At 38.8% G+C, this 21966-nt stretch overlaps 1 protein-coding gene across 2 annotated transcripts; it reads right to left on the bottom strand.

Annotated features, from left to right (window-relative positions):
- Positions 1 to 212: 212 nt before the first annotated feature.
- EXOSC7 (exosome component 7) lies at positions 213 to 21961 on the bottom strand. 2 transcript variants are annotated; one of them, XM_080338628.1, is made up of 8 exons: positions 21703 to 21931; positions 20642 to 20743; positions 20198 to 20292; positions 14333 to 14498; positions 10119 to 10189; positions 5360 to 5483; positions 4298 to 4453; positions 213 to 514 (listed from the first exon to the last, which is right to left on the bottom strand). In XM_080338628.1, exons 1-8 carry the CDS (start codon positions 21757 to 21759, stop codon positions 410 to 412), a joined length of 876 nt encoding a protein of 291 aa, XP_080194754.1. In that variant the 5' UTR covers positions 21760 to 21931; the 3' UTR covers positions 213 to 409. The 2 variants fall into 2 exon arrangements, with proteins under 2 accessions (XP_080194754.1, XP_080194755.1); XM_080338629.1 differs by lacking the exon at positions 4298 to 4453 and having other exon boundaries at positions 21703 to 21961.
- Between the last annotated feature and the right edge of the window lie 5 nt (positions 21962 to 21966).

The raw sequence follows: 21966 nt of genomic DNA, 5'->3' as shown, positions 1-21966 counted from the left end.
GTGAATAAAGAAAAAAATTTAAGAGGCCCAAAGCCTGGCTTGTGCTGTACTGAGGACACCCCCATATATGCCCTACAACACAGCAGCTGCTCTGCAGAAGTGGAACACAGCAAATAGAATTAAGTGGAACCTATACCAGTCACTCTTGAAAACAGACTCAAGCATCTCGCTGGCAATTGCATCAATTGCTGCTGGTGTGCCTCCTAGGTGTGGACAGCCACCCATATGGGCAGCATCTCAAATTTGCTTATTTGCATTTAACTGTAGCTTTCTTTAAGTTTAGTGACATTTTAAAAGCCTCTTAGCCAGAAGGGTAAAGGTACTGGAATAAAAAAGCATCCTTTTTATATATACAAACTGACAAGATCGCACGATCAATTAAAAACAGTTTTGAACATTTAATAAAAACTCATCCTAGAAATCCAACTTTCTGCCGTGAGGTCCCCAGACGCTCTTCTTCATCCAAAATCTTCTGAAGGGCTATGTGCAATGACTTGCCTACTCTTTGTCCCGTCTGCAATGCAAAGAAAGCAAAACAAATCTGAGACATATGATTATTAACACAAAGACAACCCTCAATGATCACTTCGTTTTGACAAATATTTTCCCTTTAATGATTAATATACACCAGCTGGTATAATGAAAATCTGCTTTTAAGTAAGAAAAATAACGGCTGTAGGAGTTCTATTTTAATTTGATTAAATTTTGGAAAAATGTACACATAAAGGCAGTGCTCTCATTCATCAGAGAAGCATTCTGTGATCATTAACACCAGATCTGTGCACTGCTTGATCACCCAGGAATACAAATTAATACACATCAGGCACGAGCACACATTCAAATTAGCCAGCATATGCAACACCAAGTGACATGCTAGCTGCCAGAGGACCAGAGATACTTAACCAGCAAAGCAGCCTACTATGAAGTTCAGTGAACTCTTGTGAATGTGCTCAGAATTAGCAGACTGAATTTAGACCAGCTCAACATCCTGACAGGTGGCCAGAGAAACCCAAAATGCACACTGGCTGCAACAACAAATCAGGCTGTGGGCACACTCTTCATTATGATGTGAAATTCCATACTGTCCATGGACCTTAAGTGAGTTAACAGAAGATTTTCTTTACAGAAATAAACTCCAGCAATGGAAATCCACATAACAGCTTCTACTCTACCCACATGCACAATTGTACTGTGGAAACTGCAGAACAGGAAAACATTGGGCAATGCTGAAATAAAGATCTTAAGGTAGTAGTGCCTATTAGAGCTTTCCTAGGGTTTTTTTAAATGATCTGAAATGACTCCACAAAAAGATGAAGAAAGCCCACCTGTCTCTGAAGTGCCAAAGGCAGTTTATATTAAACTGAGTTTATTAGCTCCTGATCTATGCAACAATCCTATGCCTGCCATACAGCTGACCACAAAGCGCTTTCACCTGTTGATGACAACTGCCAACACCATAGGCACACAAACCTTAAAAAAAGATACATTTCTAAGAGAAGAATCAGGTTATAGAATACAGCCCATAGTACCCAAAGGGAATATGGGGAGAGGTTTGATGCAGCAAGGTAGCTGTCAATCCTAGACAGTTTGAGTCCTGCTAAGTAAAGGGGGTCACACACAAGAATTGTTACAGCTCTGCCCCGGGACAAAGATCACAGCAGCAGTCTGGGGTCCTGAGGGGTGATATACTTTGCACATTCTTCTCCTCAAATGTAGGACATCACTCACACCAGGTCAAAGCGAATGGGAACTGTGCAGTGCTTTGGTATTGACACAACGCTCTTGCCATCTTATTCCTGCTTGTCTCTCTTATGGATCAGATCACAAACTCAGTAGAAAAAAAGCCTAATGCTGCTGGCTTCCCAAAACTTTCCCATGAAGCTGCCTTCCTAAGAGATATGTCCTAGGAACATCTGTTCTCTACCAGGCAGGGGAAGCTGAATGCACTGACCTGCAGCCAAATCATTAGGGAATGGAGGTGTCAAGCAAGGGTTATGCAGCTCCTCCACTGGACATTCCCAGGCCTTTTTGGGTTTTTTTGGTATCCTAATCAGGCTGCTGAGTTTGAGGCAGGGCCAAAGAGATAATCTCTGACATCCCTGAAAACATCTTGGTTTTTTTCTCATCAGCTTTATCCCTCGCTCCTTCAAACTGCTCACCACTCAGGAGGGAAGGCTTCTTCCAAAGCAAATGAGAGACAGCACAAATCACCAGGCGATCAGCTTAGGCTTTTAACTCCTTGCAGCAACAAGCAGCTAAGTCTGGCTGAAGAGCAGTCAGACAGAAAGGGACCTGGGGGTACTAATTGACAGGAAGCTCAACATGAGCCATCAGTGTGCCCAGGTGGCCAAGAAAGCCAATGGTATCCTGTCCTGTATCAAAAAATAGCGTGGTCAGCAGGACAAGGGAAGTGATCCTTCCCCTGTACTCTGCATTGGTGAGGCCACACCTGGAGTACTGTGTTCAGTTCTGGGCCCCTCAGTTCAGGAAAGACACTGAAGTGCTGGAGCGGGTCCAGAGAAGAGCAACACGACTGGTGAAGGGACTTGAACACAAGACCTATGGGGAGAGGCTGAGGGAGCTGGGGTTGTTTAGTCTGGAGAAGAGGAGGCTTAGAGGTGACCTCATCACTCTCTATAACTACCTGAAGGGAAGTTATAGCCAAGTGGGGATTGGTCTCTTCTCCCAGGCAGTCAGCAACAGGACAAGGGGGCATGGGCTTAAACTCTGCCAGGGAAATTTAGGCTGGATATTAAAAAGAAATTCTTTACCGAGAGAGTGGTCAGGCATTGGAACGGCCTGCCCAGGGAGGTGGTGGACTGACCATCCCTGGAGGTTTTTAAAGTGAGGCTGGACATGGCACTTAGTGCCATGATCTAGTAAACAGACTAGAGTTGGACCAAGGGTTGGACTCGATGATCTCTGAGGTCTTTTCCAACCCAGTCGATTCTGTGATTCTGTAAGTAAAGCTCTTAAGCAGAGTAGGATGGTTTGCAGATTTCCCGTTGTTACCTTCCATGTGCATCTCTGATTAGTGTTTAGATGAGCATAATATAATCCCCAGCACAACTTTTGGGGGCAAGCTATACAACAGAACTGCAAAAGTTCGTTTTGTATTTAGAGCTCAATGTAAAGCAAAATCTGATCAAAATAGAGGCTCCAATCAAAGCTTTTTGCAGATAATTTACATGTGGGCCAGTTTCTACCATGAAGCTGTATCTAACTTAAGCACTCATCTCTTTGTAGCAGCACTAGACCCAAAACCTCAAGCCTGACATTTAGTTAGAACTGGACTCAAAATTTACCAAGGAAGACACATCAGACATCCATAAGAAGTTTGGTTTCTTCAGGATGCCAAGTTAGAGATGACCCCCCCTGCACATCTACAAAGATGATAAGGGGGATAAGTGACCTCTCTGGATGCAAATAAAAAGCCTACCAGTACCACCAAGATTAGCACTTTGGATCAACATCATGGAACAGTGAAGTGCCATATATACTCAGCATGTAATTTCCACTTGAGAGCAACTGTTTTCAAACTTGGCTCCAAGTTCCACATTCCTGACTACAGCCATGCTGAAATTAGTTCTGGATCTCTAGGAAACAGAGCCAGTTTGAAGTATTTAATTTTCATTCTGACTCCAAGTTCAAAACTCAGCTCTGTCTCATGTTCAAGGCCAAATCCAGGCAAGAGAATTTATACTGGAAAACAATTTTAAGAAGAGCCTGAAGAAAGGTTTAAAATGGTATTCTTACGTGGATATGAACAACATCCAGATACTAGTATTTTCATGGAGTAAGGGCAGATCAGAAACCAAATGAAGGAGCAAAGAAAAACAACAGTAAGAAGAATAAGCTTATCACAAAACAAATGAGCTGTGCTAGAAGAAAACATCTTGCACTAGCAATTCAAAATACCATCTCTACTTCTAAAGGGACTTTACCATGTTAGAAGTTTTGCTCTTTTGGTCTTTAAGGGAAACAATGAGAGAATTTTCTCTAAAAATACTCTCAATGTTTATCAACTTAATATTTACTATCTTACAGCTGTGGGGTACTTCCCTGAAACAACTGTTAGTATCATACATTTCAGGCTTCTAAAGCTTTTAGATAACTTCCATTCATATTAGATTCTGTTTCAAAGGAACTGTTTGTGACCTTCAGCAAGCTCCTTGTGCACCTAATAAAAGCACCAAGATGCCTGCTCTTAAAGTCTTTACTGCAGCTTTTCATATACTGAAGTTTTAGTTCTTCCAGTATAATTCAGTATCATCATCAATGGCTCAAAACTCCTTACCTCCATCATTTCAAAAATACTCTCAGGATCAAGGCTGCCTTTCCCCATTTTCTTCATAGAAGTGAGGGCACCTTTACTGGTCACAGAAATAAGCAGGCTGGCCAAAGAACAGGCTTCTTCCTGAAGGGTAGCATCCACCACATGCCTATATCCAATCTTTAAGTTAGTGACAAAAATGACATATTAATTTGCAGGTGTCTAAGCTCTTTATTAAGAAGTTAAACTGTGAGCTGTAGCTCTGTTGGCTATCTACAGCCTCCCATCCCAATATCATGTGACTGACTTGACAGCACAGTACTTAAACAGCTTCTGACCCCAAATCATGAGTACCTACATAACACAGGTGAGATAAGCATGTCACTACTCCACACTGTTTTACTGACTATCCTTTTGTAATGAATCTCCAGATTCCCCTTTCCCCCCAACTCCAAGCACAGACTTTCCTCCCCCACTACACATCCTGGGACTTGGGTGAGCCCCCACTTCAGTGGTGGTCTTTATACTATTTATAAAAGTTGCTTAAAAGACACGTCAGACAAACTTCCAGGTAACTAAGCAAATCACTAACTCTTGCATTGGAAAATGCAGCATCCAGCAAATCAACTGCGTTATTCGAATGCTACATATGGAAAAGGAAAACAAAAACCTGTTTGAAAAGACAGTATTGCACCCATGAAAATACTCTTTGGGTTACTCCAGGCACATCACGCAACCTCTGCAACTCACAACAATATCCATTTGTTTCAACACGCTGAAGGATCTGCTGCTCTGGCTGTTGAGCAAGGAGTAAATGAAAAATAAAAAGTCTTCTGCATGCAAGAAGATGCATTTTAAGAATGCATCAAGTAGAAATCTGCAAGTCAGAAGGTGGAAAAAAAAACCACAAGCCTTTTTGATAAAAGTTCATCTTAATTAGGAGCCCAAGGATGAACAAATATATACATAGTGGACACTGACCACTTCTGTAACACAAGTTTTATCCCTAGGGAAAAGATTAACGTCAGGTGAAGTGAACAGAAACTGAAGTTTGTAGGCAGAAGGTCAGAAATTTGTCAGTCTTACTTTGCTTAATGTGACGATGCAGGGCACATCATCCACATTAAGTCGAATACAATCATAAGGGTCATCAGACAGCTCAATCTCTTTAGAGCCTTCTTCATCTTCCAGAATATGCACTTTGGGTATTCTGTGGAAACAAAACACACAAAATCATTGACAGGACAACGATACAGATGTCATACAGTCTCAACTTCAGGAAGTGCCCTTTCCTCTAAATGAATGTTTAGAAAAAAATTCAGAATGTTATCCAACTATTAAAAACTCCTTTACTGGAATTAGGAAGAAAACATTAAGTGGGAAGATAATTAGGGTAAGATCATCAAATTTACATTATTCAAACCATTAGAACTTGAACTTTTTTTTTTTTTTTTACACTAATATAAGTGGACAGATTCTTTTGGAATTTGCACAGTGCAATTCTGAGCAATTCTTTGTGCATCTGCCTGGACGTACAGGAGAGAAATTGGCAAAGCTGAATCCTTTCGTACTGTGGTTCCCAGTCTTGCAGACAAGAGTAAAGTCAGAATTACAGCAATTGCATTGCTTGGCAAAGCTGTGACATCAGTACCAAATACAAGTAGTAAAGCTGTTCAGGAAAGAATGACACCAACTAAGGAGACTTGGGGTAAAGGAAAAAGATGACATTAGTAAAATCCTCTCTCTTTAGCAAGGTGGGAAGTTTGGCAAGATATTCTAATTCTTTAAGAAACCAGAAGACTACCATTCTAAGGACAGATATACAAAAGCAACAACCAGGGATAAAAACCCAGGCAGAAATCCAAGAAATATTTTATTCTCAATTGTGAATGATGGACTCTCTAACAAATGTGCTAGACAGGCTCATTATCAGTGATGCATATACTGCATTTGTTATGCCACTTAATGGGAGTTTTACAGGATGATTTGATCCAGCTTTCTTAGCACAATTTATAAAGTAATTTAAAACAATTTAGCAGAAAATGGTATCTCAAGAAGCCAAAAACTTCAATGTCTTATACACCCTCATTTATCCAGGTGCCCACTAGGATGGAGTACTGACTGAGACACTTTGCTTTACAGGCCAGTAAAACCCACACATACCTCAACCACACTGCTCTCACTTTTACACATCTGCGGTTGAAAACAAAATATTTCAAGATGTCCCTAGAAAGCTAACTTCAGTAACCACATGGAACGCAACCACAATCTGTTTGTACAGTAGCACTTTCACAGTAGCATTGTGTTTTATAACGAGACTCTGGAGGTTACATTCTTTTATGTATTCTGTACCAAATCTGTCTTAAAAGAGAGATGGGAACTGATCTAGTGCACTTTCCCGCCACCAATGTAAAGTGATTTGTGTTGTTCCCTGGAAGAATATTTTAGTTATTTGTGGCTAAGAGTCCTACACAGCTACACACTACAGCTAACCCTGCTTCAGTGAGAACATATTCCCACCAAGAACGTTGGCCTGAGCCAAGCTAAAACAAAAACTTTCAGCAAGCAGAACAACTGCGGTGTGTACTTTTTCCTGAAATTAAACTCAAAATGCTTTGCAGAGTTACATAACAACTCCATGGAAATGCATCAAAGCCTGTTTTGAGGTTAAAAATATTCCATTAAAAATTGATGGAATAAAGTCACAAGGTGACTAAGCTCAAGCTACACAGGACAACTGACAGGACTGGACAACAGCCTAGACAAGAAGTGTATGTGCCAGAGCAGTGTTTAAAATGAAGGAAGATTTCAAGAAAATCTGTGAGATTGAGCAATTTTCAACTCCCTCCTAAACCAGCTATGAAACCAGAGCAATGTTTGGTCTGCAAAAAAAAGTTGCCAGAATTCATTCCTGAAAAATGCCTGCAAGGAGCTGTTTTGGCCAAGAACAGATGAGAGGTACAAATTAGAACCACTGCAGATGCAAAAAGACAGTTGAGCAGACACAAGCACCATAGTTGCATAAAAACGAGGTATATAGACAAAAATTAGGCAAAGAGAGTGTCGCACAAAGCACTGCCAGAAACCTGAAGGTTTCCTCTCCCAGCTTGTGAAGGTTTATCTTAAGAACTAGCTGTACGTGTTTACTTTGCAACTTTTATTTTTCTGTTTTAATTCCTGCAGTTAATCAGGGCAGAAATCTGTACAGCAGGACTGAAGTCACATAATGAACAATGTTCTTTTCTTTGGGCTGCAGACTCAGATTTGACAACTGCAAAACCAGTTCTACCCTTGCAAGCAGACACCAGTTCTGCCACTACCATGCTGTCCAGCAAAAAAAGACAACAAACACCCTCACAAAATTACATCTGCAAACCTATTGTGTTATAAAATCCCTAGTTTTTGTAATTTGCCTAGTCTCTGTTGCTCAGTTGCAAGCAGGTACATTCCACAGAATCAAGTTTAATGTTATATCTTGACATAATAGCTACCTGCACATTTTACAATATCTATATTGATCATGGAGAAATCCAGCCTTAAGCACCTTGGAGATATAGTTAATAAGAAAATTTGATATCTGCACATGATCTTGATGTAGTTTTTAGAACATAATGAACAATACAAAACTTCAAGGACTAAATGTTCCCCCTAAAACAGTCGTATTGTCATTGTTCCATGCCTGAAGGGGATACAATGAGTCAGGTCAGACATGCAAAGAATTTAAATCCCACAATTCTTGCACAAAATTCCTTAAGTTATGATTTTGCATTTACTCAGCCCTAAAGAAAAACTTGTCCACAGCATTACATAATGGTTAGAGAAAGATTTTAAGGATGAAGCTGAGGTATTCACATGGCCACCTGAACATTTAAAAATCTGTAGCTTCAAAGAAAAAACAGCAGCTTGAGGTCCCTGCTCTTGGTTCCGAGGCTGCAGCCAAGGCTGACAAAGGTCCAAAAACACTTATAACAAAAACCTGGTTGTAAACAGATTATGAAAGGCAAGACAGACTCAAAGAGGGACACACATCAAGCAAAGTTCAGAACACTTAATCTGAAATGATCTTCAAATTGACATCTTGTCTTGCTGAGACAATAATATTTTACGGAGAACAGGCAGCTACTGTAAACAGCCTTGTGTCAATCCAAAGACCAGTTAGTAGGTACCAACAGAAAGGGAGAGGAACAGTGGACAACAAGTTTACACTTTTTCACCTTTTGACATCTTGAGCTCATATGAGATTAGATATACTAGTGTTCCCTGCTCAAGTCAATAGACAGGATTTTCACAAGTCAAAAAAATCAACAGGCTCTGCATTATATCATACTGTACCACATTTTGATTTGATATTTGCCTTCCACAAGACCGTGGATGCTTGGTCACAGGTTAAAGATTCTATGAAAGATACAGTTTTCAGAAGAATAAAAATAAAGCAGAATCATTAAAACATACTCTCCATGTTGTCGATGTTCCCAAAGCAACAGATTCTCTTTTTTATTATTTATTTATTATAATTACTTTTTACATGATCTTCTCTCTTTATTCAGAACTAAGATTCTGGTTGAAATAAGAGAAAATACCTAGTTATGTTGTAAATAAAGAATGTGCTTTGGATCTGCAAAACAACTCACATGAGAGCAACTCTTTTAAATATAATATATGACTTTTGCATCCTGGCAGCTCACACACAGAGACATAGGTATTTCTTCCCTTTAGTGTCCTGTCAATTCTTTTGTGAGCTGTTACAGTTGTAATAGTATTTCTTAATGATACAAAAACTATCTACTATTAAAAGTTACTGTTGAGAACTTGATTAACACGGGCAATTTCTCAGCAATATATACAAGTTGTAGTCTTTTATGGATTCTCCCCTTACCCTCTTCTGAAGTGTTTATATCCTGATATACTACCTGTCTTCAAAAGCATGTTTTCTTCTTTTTCTTGCATGTACTTTTCCAGCTCTAGCACTGTTCCCTGACCGGTAAGCCAGAACTATGCCAGTGACTTCAGCAGATCTCTAATTTACAGCTGAAGAACAACCTGAAATTCACTTTCAAAATAATTATGCTTGTAAGAGTCTAACTTTTGCACCTCTTCCAGCTACTTCTGCTATGTAAGTTTTTTAGCGAAGCCATTCACTAGTTCTTTTCTCAAGGGTGCTACAAAACTCTGTATTCTCTTTCATCTATAGATAAAAACAATAGAAAAAATATTATTGAATGTTATCATCCAAACACACACAGATCACTTGCGTCACTCATTCTGCTCAATTTTGCTCTTTCATTCTTTGAATTAAAACACGTGAGACAAAGTTTTTTTAAAGACACATCATTTCCCCCTCCCCACAATCTCTCCCCACTATTTTTTCCTTTTAGTTTTAAAAACAACTCTAGACTAACAGTTAATGAGAAAGAGCATCAGAAGTGGGAAGTCAGGGCTAGTAACAAATCAGTAGTCACATTGACAAAGGGCTGCTTATTCAGGAGCATCACATATCAGTGAATACTACTTATTTTAAACCCACGAGGCACCAACACCAAGGCCTCCTCTACTTGCAAGAAAACCATAGGGTCAAGACGATTTTTTCTTGTTCTGGCTACAGAACAGAAGTTATATCCTGAGCCTGATTGTGCATATAATGCAATATGACAATTACTAGAAACTGAATTAAAGTCCTTAGTTCATGTTGCTTGCATGCAACAGGACTGACCTGTATCTGAATGCAAATTGTCTTTGTTATTTCATATTTAAATAATTATGCATTAAAAATGCTTAGCTCACAGAGAGTACTTCTCTTCCACTTTCACACCACTTCCACTCACATTAAATGCGATCTGTGCTTTACCTTGTGTTAAAGAGAGCTGCCTTCACTGCAATAGAGATTGCATCAAAGAGGTTCCCACCACATTCCAATAACTGGGGAAGAAAAAGAGAATCTCTTTAAAAGAAAATCAGGCTAGTGGTTTTAAATCAAGTATTTTACTTAAAACCTACTTGAAAAGGCACAAAATTAAGAACCAGAACAGGTTTTTAAAAAACAAAGTTGTCTTTAAGGTCTATATACAAAAAGAAACAACAGATAGGAAATTAAGATTTTAGCTAACTGTATTATACATACAAACTAGAAGAGTTAATGCACTTAATAATAAAATTAACGATAAAATTTAATAACAGAAGCTGAAATGAAACCACTGCTGTTCTTGCTCTTCTTGCATTAAGGCACTGAACTAGATTATGACCAGAATACATTTTATAAACTCACCATATTCATTCTTTAATGTCAAATTAGCCAATCCTTTTTCTATACTTTATTTCAAAGAGGAGTGATTTTTAAATCTCAGCTGGACAAACCCAAGTGGAAGAATTGTTTTCAAAGAAGCAATGCAAATTGTCACTCAGAACATGGTATGAAAAGCTACTTCTAGAAGGGATAGTTATTAAGGCACATCATGATTTATTTTCTATTCTTTATGGAAAAAGAGTCATTGGCAGCTTTGTCTTGTAGCTGAAGAGGATCTAAGGAAATCCTGATATCAAAGTCTGCTTATTGCTAACACTATAATTTGAATTAAAGTGTGTGGAAGTGGGTCTAACTTAGTTTCTTGTCATGAAGATCAGGCGAACAGCACTGCATACTATATAAAAAGGCAGGGTTCTCATCACCACTAACACTTTCCACAGGCTGACAGACAATTCAAAGATGTATCTGCCCACAATTCAGTGTTACTTCTCTGATAAGATCCGCTCTGAGCTGCCAGTACTATTCGATGAACACACGCATCCCCAGCAAGTATTTGAAACTACTTCAGCAAGAACATATGGGTGCCTCTCCATTACATCAATCCATGCTGCATGATGAGATCAAAACAAGTTTTGCAATATTGATTGTTCTTCAAAATCTATTTAAGAGTGAGATAAACTCCTGTGCTGGGAAGAAATCATAAATCGCATTATGGAAAGACAGTTTATTTTTATGAAGACAGACTGAATTGTGTAAAAAGAATGGCAAAAAGTTGGGATCGAAAACTAAATAAAAAAGCGATCCAATTATTTCTTTGCAAACAGCTGCTGGATACAGAAAGGTTAACTTGCCGCTTTCCGTCATTATTTGATTTTACTGGATAACACAATAAGCCCCACAATATCTTTGTTATTAAAACACAATAATAGGATGTGCTTTTGCTGTTGCAAGCCTCATGCTCAGGCTGCTCTTCTAAAGCCTCCTCTCTGTTACAGTGGCACCTACAGGCTAGGAGCACAGCCCGTATCAAGCATGGTAGGACAATTCCTCCAAAAAGAAATGAACACTCTCTTCTCAGCTGAAGCACCTTCTTTGGAGATTGCTCCCAATTTTTTTTTTCAAGGACTAAGAAAGTCTGCACAACTGTTATTCAAATAAGTTTTTCCACAAAAGGACAGATTTCTAAGTAGTTTGGTTTTGGTTTTTTTTCCAAACTAGGGGGAATCGAAGAGATGAGGAAATCCTCTGAAGGATGCTCAGTAGTGAATTCCTAAAATTTCAACAGAACCTCGTGCACACTTCGATTCTCCTTGCTCAGCACTGCCAGCTGCTGGGGCAAATTATGTGGAAAAGACTATACATGTATCAAAAACACTCTCAAAAATGCTTAAAGGCTTATTTCTTACATTGATGACTTAGAAGGGGAAAGAAATAGAGAGAAAGACAGAGATGGTGAGAACAAGCTTATAGTTTTGCAGAACCGTGTATCTCCGCATTCATCAGCTACTCCTTGGAAGCTGAATACCTATTATTAAGAAAGAACGCATGTATTTTGCTAAGTCAAGGTATATGTTCTTGACCTTTGACACATATCTACATGTGCCATTTGTCTGCATCTTTCTAGTATGCATAGTTAAACTTATGTTCTTTCTAGTCTGACTGTACACAACTATAGCACCTCCCAAGTAATCTAGCCACTAGAAAAGAGCAAGTTTCTAATTTATAAGCTGCATGACTATGCAAAATATATTATTTTGTCTTTTGAGGTTGCATATCTCAAATTTTGTTTACACATAGGAGCTGAATATAGATGCTTTGATCAAAGTGTGAACAGCTAAAATAAACTGCAATGGAGCACCTCCAGGTTCATAACCTTGTCTTTCAGAATGCGACACTTGAAAACAAGTACCTTCCCACTTGACCACAAGGTACCAGTAGTTTCAGGCTTAGGACAGATTTAAGGCTTATTTTCCCTCCAGCTTAACTAGGCAACACAAACACTAATGTGAATGATTTCCAGGAATTCTGAAGGAAAACATAATGCAAAGGACTCTCCATACGCATTGTTATTGTATTCAGAATCTGCATCCCTCAAATAATGAATAATACGACTTGTATTAGCACAAGCGTCATACCTCCACCATGTACTGTTAAAACAGAGCTCTATAGGAATGATTAGGCAAGAGCAGCTTCAAGAAAACCTGCAGGTATCAAGAGCCTACATCAAATATAAACTCACTTGTGATATGTATGTCTTCTGTTTAGAAGAGGAAATAGTACAAGTACCTCGAAAGTGTGAAAATAGAGGTCTGGTGTGGGAAAAAAAAAAAAGCATGGGGGAACAGAACAAAGAGACAAATGTTCACAGTATCTTGTCCCAATCATACCAGCAGCTCTTCAATGGCTCACACGCTAAATCCCTGTAGAATATGACATGAAAAGGACTCATCAAGTTTAGAGTCCTACTTATGAACCTACAACAGATTGAAATGTGAAATGTGTCACATAGCGTAGATCTTGATATTCAAAATTCTGATCCAACTAGTAGCAGAAAAATACCCAGGCTGATTTTCTCTGTAGCTGGGACAATCAACAAATTTGCCCAGGAAGCATCAAATCATGACCACTTAAACCTCATACAAAAGCTATGCAGCAGTCAGCTTTATGAAAGTCTTTGTGCAGTGTTTATGCAATGTTAAGCAGTACATTGCTTAAATAAGCACAGCATTTAATATTCTGTATCTCTGCATGTAATTACCTAGTAACTAAAGGCCTCAGTTTGAGTTCTATTAAACTATGTCAAACTCCAATAAGCTGGTGAATAGGACTGTTAAAGCACTCAGCAGTGGTACAAATTTCATCATTCTGTATGTGGACTAAGTCACAGTATGTTCCATACCTACTATAATTAGGCTAATGGTACTGCTTTTTAAACACCTAATGGACTAATTTTCACATTTATTTAGGTCTTAGTCTGAATGTTCCCATTTTGTTTATCAAAACCCTGTATTTATTTTTTTTCGCGATACAGCTTAACGTTTTGCAAATCATTTCACAGACATTAATGGATTCCTGTGAGTAAGATCCCTCAACATATTTTTAGAAACAGATTTGACAAATAGAAATGCAACTTTGGACCAATAAGAACAGGAAATAATGCTCAGGAGAGTCTGACTTGCAGACTTCTGTTAAATTCCCATGACAGAGTCCTTTAAATACAGCATCATTTGGAAACAGAGCAGCTACATGCACAAGACTTACATGCCTAAAATTCAGCTTCCACTTTTTAAGGGGAACAAATATTCAGTTTCTCTTCTACATTCAATACATGTATACAGTTTTCATCAAAAAGTGCCTAAGCCCAAAGTAACTCTTGCCAGAAAAGTTTTATTTTACTTTACTGAATTAGTACTGATAATAGTGGTTGGCTACATTAGGGCTAACAAACACCCATGCTAACTTACATTCATTAGAATGATACATTTCCTGTTACATCTAGCTTGGAGAAAAGTTGTGCCTTCTTTAGTGGCAATTTCCTTCTCAGTATAAAGTCACTGACTTGTCTAAGACAGATTTGGTTTATTCAGTGTTTTCTGAGCTCTGCAGTAGAGCAGTGGCATCAAGAAGAGCAGAAAAAGGGCAAGATGAAAGTTGTGATTAACTGTTATAGGCAGATTCACAAGAAAATGGCCATCCATGCTGTGACGCATTATATCACGTTATGAGAAACATTTTTTTTATATGAAAACACCCATGGTTATGCTAAGTCAGTGCTTTGAAAAACCTCCTTGAATCTTAGTTTTAATTTCCTTACTTACCAATACATCAACATAGATAACCCAGCAGTGTTCTCTGGGATTAATACAAAGTGATTTTAAGTCTACACTGCTCTCGCTGCTAAATACTCTGTAGAGAGTGTTTGCTATCTCTGTGCCAAGCTCTTCTCCTCCACGGCCTTCAAATTCAGGAGTAGCATTTGCAGAACTAGATAAAGAAAGAAAAAATACTTTCACTTCTGCAGCAGCCAATACCCAAAGAACATTTCTTAAATATAAAGCATTAGAAATATCTACGGATTTATATTTACGAGAATAAATTTCCTGTCTGGTGAAGAAATTATTTCCATTTTGCATAGTAAAATGTCTTAATGAATATACTATATCTACAATTTGCAACAAGCAGCTCTGATACTAATTAAATTCCACTACTATGTTCGGTATCCAAGTTACAATCTTAAAGTTGGTGAATTCTTTCAAGGATTATTTCTTAAGCTGTCTCATGTTCCATCATCTCAACCCTTTCAAAAATAAAAAAAAGGAGAGAAATCTGTACTAAGTTCAGAACAGCTAACAAGACGGCCTGTTAGAGTCAAATGTTAAATTCCTAAGATAAGAGAGTGGCTAAGAAAAGATGTGACAGTATGACAAGTAGAATATGCTTTTTTTTTTCCTAAAGTGACATGACTGACTGACCTTAATTGGTAATTTCTTTACTGACTGTACTCTCTGCTATCAAGCCACTTACAGAGAGCAGCTCATTATTTTCAGCAACTGCAGCTTATGGAGAACAGCAACTAAAGAACATTTTTTTACCAGATGGGATCTGACAAAAGTGTGTGGTCTTCACTATCCTGATTCCAACGTAATAGACTTTGTTTATGATCAGTCAAGCAAGCAAGTCCTTGAGCGCTGGGACCTTGTACACAGCTAAGATCATTCTAACAAGAAAAGAAAACACACCTACCAAAAAAAAAAAAAAAACCAAACACCAAAACCACACACAAAACCCCCACAAAACTACACCACACCCCCCAAAAAAAACCACATCCAAGTCACAATGAAATAGAGCAGAAATGTCCAGAGATGCATACACAAAAAAATAACAAATATTCTGAATGCAACCCCTGGTTTATAGAGAAGGCAAAAGCATTCTCAAGCAGTGGACCAGTGGCACGCATTGCAGACCTTGTTTTAAATAAACTCTCCCAAATAAATGTGTTATTAGAGAACACAGGAAAGAGGTGGTTCCACAGAAGCAGTTCAATATGTTCAAAAACTATAATAGCAAAGCCTTCTATTCTCCTGGCTGGGCACCACACAGTGCCACTTTCTCATGTATGTTTTGTGTTCATATGATAATACAAACTCTTAGCTCTTCCAACAGAAACACCACAGAAATGCAAACACACAGCTGAAAACAAAGTCTTGGAATATAACCCCTTCACCTTTAAAAAACAACAACTGAAGATCCGCATTATCTAGGTATGACTTAAATCATCAAGTTAGCTGTATCAACAAGGCTGCAACACCTGTAAGTAATTCTCCCAACTTGTTCTTTTGCAGAACTGATGAAAACTCAGAATGCCAGGAAGAGCTACTGAACTTTACATAAGTTATTTGCTGCCTTTATAAACAGACAGGACTATGCATGCTTAAAAAAATAAATTACTGACAATCAAGCAGTGACCTATGCTTCCACACTACATTTGCCACTTGAAAAAGAGCTGCAAGAGTGACATAATATTATTTGCAGTTGTGTTAGTATTAGACACCAATTTTATAAGATAGGACTATATCTAAGTATAACTTAATCCTGGAAATATGGTGACTCAGGCCTTTAGGTTATATTAAACAAGCACTTATCCATGGAAGCAGCTTTCACGCAACTAGATCATTCAATTTAAACCATTCTGTTTAAAGTATGGTTATGCAAGCATAATGATTCCTGTGATACGTTGAAAACAATTATACAAGTCTCGGTCTATGCATCATTATTATTTCTAAACACAAAGTTCTATCAAATGTTCTAATTTTTAATTATAAATGGCCTCTTTCTTTGACAGAGAGTAAGAAGAATGTCACACTCAGAGTATTATTGCAAATTTCACTGCACCTTAACTCTCCTATTATTTCACTTTGATTGCAAGGAATTGAATAAAGAAGTAATGTTAGCAGGATACTATTTGGTAAAAACTGCCATCCAACACTCACACTATTGGAGCAATTTAAAATTAAAAAAGCATTGTCTAGCACACTAATAAAAGAAAATGCCAAAAAGCTTGTTTTATGGAGTACAGAAAGAACTTCTTAGTGGCCAAGTAGAACACAGTTTCTAGTCCTGAACAAAAGGTAATTTTAAAGACTTTTAAAACCATTTCAGTGTCACATTCCATAACCGTCAAGACTCCTAAAGCATAATGATGTTTCTGTCACAGATCTCTTCTTTCAAAACCCTTGGTGTTACCAGCCAAAGGCTTTCCCTCACAGTAGTTAAGTACTCCCCATCCGTTTCTCAGACCATTAATATATTATAACCTACAACATAAGTAATTGTAACAGAGATAAAACAGTTAATTAAACAAAAGCTTACAACTATTTTCATGCTTTACCAGAGCTTAATTATACTGAGGATACTCTTCACTTGAAGTCATATTTACCTCAAGCAACCAATACCAGGTTTCTATTCTTGCACGAAAAGCAGGATACAACTATTTAAAACAAGAAGTCAAATTCACTGTTTCAGAACCAGCAGTAAGTTAACTACCTCACTAATATTCCAAAGAACAGTCTGAAGATACCACTTTTATGATATATCTGAATTGTCAAGGCAGTCCCAGAAATAGACAGACCTGAATTCAGGTCCAGATCATGTCTAACTGTTAATATGATGATGATGATGATATTCAAGCTCATGATCCTACAAAGAACTGGGCTAACATGGTTTTGGATTTAGTCTAGTCAAATTGGTAACTCTGCCAACATGGATTTACTGATTCAGGCCTTTGCCTGGTCAAGGACTGTCACTGCACTTCACATCTGCAAAGAACATCTGCTTATAGAGTTTGAAATACTTTTTAGTCAAGCATCAGATGGTGGTGTTCTCTCAAAATTGAGCTCAAGCCCATCCAGCAGAGACAACACATCTTTAATGGAGGAAGCACCCTAAAAAATGTAAAGACGTTTCATTCCTTCAAAACTCATCAGTTTGCCTCTGCATAGAACAGGTGCCACAATAATGGATTTATAGTAGGGGAGAGGAGGAAGGGTTCCTTTCTTGCACCCACCATTCAAGTGATACCTTCAGTGACTGCGCTGAAATTCAAGTTAGCATTTTCCCCACAAAACACAATGGAACAATACCTGAGGATCACCTAACAGCATGCTGATGTGGCTGTTCTGCAATACTGCCAGCTCTTATGATTTGGAGAATTGCTTTCCGTCTGTAATATTTAAGATCCTAACTGATCCAGACTCACGTGCAGGCATCACACATAGGCTCAGTCTCTCAGCTGGAACAAAAGCATGTCTGGCCTTCAAAGTGGAGGAACAGATGGCCAGACTTGGACAAATATATGCTTTAGCTTCCCTAGTTCCACAAACAAAATCTAATGCATTCAAGGAATTCAGATGTCTACCTTTTCTTTTTTCGTTATTTCTTACACTTCGAAAATGCTAAATCTTTGCTTCAGTCAAAAGCCAAAAGAACCCCTAAAAAGTCAGTATTAGAACAGCCCCAAAACCCAAACATAATTAAAGCAGACACAGCAGCCTTTCAATATCAATGGCCAGGATGACTGTCTTCTCCAGTGCTACTGGGCAATAATGACATCACCTAGGATGTGGACTTGTTCTACGTTGACTAATTTCTAGTATCACAAATTAGTGCCCCCAAAATAATCTCTTCCAGAGACTTGCATTAAAGTCTGTCTCAAAATGGGACTAAATGTGCTTCTCAGATTTTACGTTCAGGACTCGGAGCAGAATAAAAAGAGATAGAACTTTGGGGCAGCGAATTACATACATGATTGAGCAAGTGATTATTTTCAGCAGTACAAGAAACCTTGAAAGTTTCAGGAAATAAGTGTTTTAAGATAGCACACACTGCAGTCTTGAGTTTACCATTAGTTCGAACAATACAAAAGCCAAGCAGAACATACAAGACGTGCAGCACACCAAACTATGCTCCCTTACTACCACCCAGTGGCAGCCTGGAAAAGCATCAGAGTACTGACAGCATCTCGTATCCCTCTACAGACAACAAGCTGCCTCCACTTTGCATTTTCTCTTCTGCATCTTTCTGGAGGCTAGATGGTACAAGCACGGGAGAAGTGACTACCCTTCTCCAAAATTTAGGCTTTTGGTCTGTGTTGTCACAGAAAATAAAGATTATTTATTTCTAGAACTGACAAGATCCACCTTGCACAACATTGCTGCACATCTCCCTCCCAACTTCTTATGAAGTAGAGATTAACAGTTAGGAAATGCAACCTAACATTCATCTAATGAGTTGAAGTTTTTCTAGAATTGATTTACATATGAAAGAAGTGACACAGAATTGCAACATCCCCACAGACCATTTGTTTTAGTAAGGAAATGTCCTGCTGTCAATGGACTTTCTTCATATAAAAACCACCAGAACAAAGCAGGTACTATTTAGGATATTTCATACATGAGTTTTATAAAGCAGTCAAGCTCTGATCCCTTCTAACAGCATGACCACATTTGAGAACATCATCTTCCTGTCTGATATTTTTTGAACAGAAATCATAAACCATTAATTCATAGGTGAGTCCTTCCTCCTACAAAACCTAAGCTTCTCGAGTTAACTAGTACATTGTTATGTATAGAGACAGTCTTAGAAAAGGCTGCATAATATGAGAGACAGAAATGTTAAGGCAGATATAGCAAGTCAGGTCAGACAGATTATCAGATATACAGTAGCTCTCATGCCTTAGCTTTACTAATAGTATATTGGTTTAATATCAGAGAAGCAACATGTATTCCTTTTAATAAGAATCACATGCAAAACAGCTAACTTGACAGTGCCAAGGCTTTTGCAAAAGTTTCCCAAAGCACATTATTTCAAAATGAACAGTTCTAGGAAGTCGGCAAGATATAGGTACTGTAGTTTCATACAACAGTCTGGAATAACATTGAGATGTCTCTGTGCTACCTCTGAGCAATGTGAAAACAAGAGCTCTCAGTTTTCTTCTCGCTTCCTTCAAAATTAAAGCACTATGAAGACTGTAAGGATAAGCAATAGTCGATTTGCAGCACAAAGCCAGGAATAAGACTAAAAATAAATACCGAATTAGTTAACAAATGAAATACTGATTCACTGAATAAATATGATAACTATATTTTCTAATTAACTTTTGCATCTGAATTTTACAGTGAGAATGTTCTTTTTCTAAACAGTTTTGTACAAAACACACTTCGAACTTTTTACACTGCTTTCTAAGACTAAGAAAGCAAAATCCTTTAAGTACAGTTAGAGTACAATCTGTATCAGTCAATTAATTTCTTCTGGAATTCTTCATTTTTGAAAGAGATTTTTTCTATTCTATCATTGTAAAAAAAGACAAATTACATTATAGTCAAGAAATCATCTGTAACTGAACCATTAGTCTTTTCCAGCTGCATTGAGGCTACGCAATTTGTGATTTTTTTTTTAAGCCTTTCATTCTTTAACTTCTCTTGTTTTGCTTATTTTGAGTCTGCAGAACCAGCAGAAAGTTTCTGAACGTTCACCATTATTGAAACAGTAAAGTAATTAGTTTCTAGCACTCAGATCATGACGGGTGGTTAGTAGAATGAAGGTACAAACTTCAGAAGAATGCTGAGATCTGATTAGTCATTTATTCCAAATATTAGATTTGTTTCCTTCTCTTCTGTTATACTAACCAGTCAACAAAGAATTCCAGGTAACCTTCATCTGGTTTCTCCAACTTTGGTGTCCCCATTTCAGCTTTTACACCTACCAGGATATCAGTGTGTCCCTGTTAAAACAGAAATATATCACACAATTTTGCTTTACTCTAGAGGAACAGAATTATTTTTACAGCGATTAGGCACAAGAGCAATTTCATTTTTTAAAGATTAAATGGTAGAGTAGTTCAGGCTGAAGGCTTTCTAGGTACCTGACAGTAAATCTAGCTCAATTAGATTAAGCCAGCCTGAATGAATGACATATTCTGTCATTATTTCCTTAACCAATAGTTTCAGTTAGTGCACATTTTATTATACATGCAAACCCATCTACAAATAGCCTCAGCTTATCTTAAAACTAGTCTCATAAACCCAGAAATCTCATCAGCAAGGTACATGACCCCGAAGAAAATTACCAACCAGCTTTACTCTTGCAGATCCACTTGTGTTTGATACAACATCTGTTTCTACTTCTGCACATCTGTAGTCTTCACAGCCACGACCATCTACACGAAGGTCCTCCTAAGAACACCAATCAAGATACTGTGCTTAAGGGAATCAGTAAAAGTAAAAAAAGAAACTGTGACTTTAAAATTTCCTTTTCCTCTGCCAAACACAGTAATAAAATTAACATAAAAGCAACAGCTCCCAGTTTCATCACTAACTTTCACTTAAGAGTACAACAGAACCAACTCCTCTTTCCATTCACCTCTCATTTATCTACAGCTTGTAACACCTTCCTGTAGACAGACCTGAACTGCAGTACTTCCATCCTGCTTCAACAGAAAGCTTCAGACTAAAAAAGTGCAAAGGTCTTGGCTTTAAAAGGTACTTTACCTGACGCAACACTGGTCTTTGTTGGGATACTCTAGTTCTGTACTTTTATATAAGCAATTAGGACCCAGAAGAGAAAAACAAGCCACCAGCCTTCCAAGTGCTTTCATCTGTTTGTATTTCAGAAACAGATAGTATGTGCCCTATGCAGCTCATTCCCATAAAAATACTTTTCTTAGGTGTGAAATACAGTTTCTGTACTTTGCAAAGCACAGTCCTTTTATCTCTGGCATTTCTCCCCACCTGTCCTTCCCTTTTCCTCCTTGGGCCACTCTCTGTTCCTTGGCTAAGTGACGCGCTAAAGCTCTATACAAGGGCAAAAACTTGAGAAAGAACAAGGGTAAAAAGGGAAAGAGATGGACAAGAAATGGAAAAAAAAAAAAACAAACTAACGTCTTGTTCTCACTGTGCTTCGATGCTCACTCCGATATTTCCCCCGCAGACATAACCTAATGGACAGCTCCCACCCCCCATCCAATAACTCGTTCCCGCCCCACACCTGCTCACAGGGAGCAAGCCCAGGAGGCGGGGAAGGGCCCTGCACCACTCCTCACAGGTCAGAGCTATAACCGGCCACAGGCACGGCCGCCCTGGGCTAGCGGGACCCTCCGCAAGATGCCCTCCGCACTGTCCCCCGCTGCCGCTACCTGGACGCCATGCACGATATACAGCTTCTCCGCTTCACTCAGCACCACGGACGCCATGCCGCCTCCCAGCTCGCGCTTCTCTGCTTCCGGCTCTCGGCGCCCTTCCGCTTCCGGAGCCCTCTTCCGGCGCCGCCGCCGCTACTGGCAACGGCCGCCACTACGCCCAGAGGGGGCGGGTCCCGCGCGTGCGCAACTGCTCCCCGCCCGCGCGCTCAAGGCGGGAAGGCGAGCGGGCCGCCCTAAATGCTGTCGCGGAGGTCTCGC

The sequence above is a fragment of the Nesoenas mayeri genome (genome assembly GCF_963082525.1).
Source record: "Nesoenas mayeri genome assembly, chromosome: 2".
Classification (NCBI taxonomy): domain Eukaryota; kingdom Metazoa; phylum Chordata; class Aves; order Columbiformes; family Columbidae; genus Nesoenas; species Nesoenas mayeri.
Note: the sequence above shows the minus strand (reverse complement) of the source record. Positions and strands in the feature narration are given on the sequence as shown.

What these genes read in the sequence shown, in the direction of transcription:
- EXOSC7 (XM_080338628.1), bottom strand. Translation starts at nt 21,759, where the DNA reads ATGGCGTCCGTGGTGCTGAGTGAAGCGGAGAAGCTGTATATCGTGCAT. An exon ending in GCATCGTCACATTAAGCAAA is followed by an intron (nt 4,454 to 5,359) that starts GTAAGACTGACA and finishes ACTAACTTAAAG; the next exon opens with ATTGGATATAGGCATGTGGT. An exon ending in GTATTTTTGAAATGATGGAG is followed by an intron (nt 515 to 4,297) that starts GTAAGGAGTTTT and finishes TTTGCATTGCAG; the next exon opens with ACGGGACAAAGAGTAGGCAA.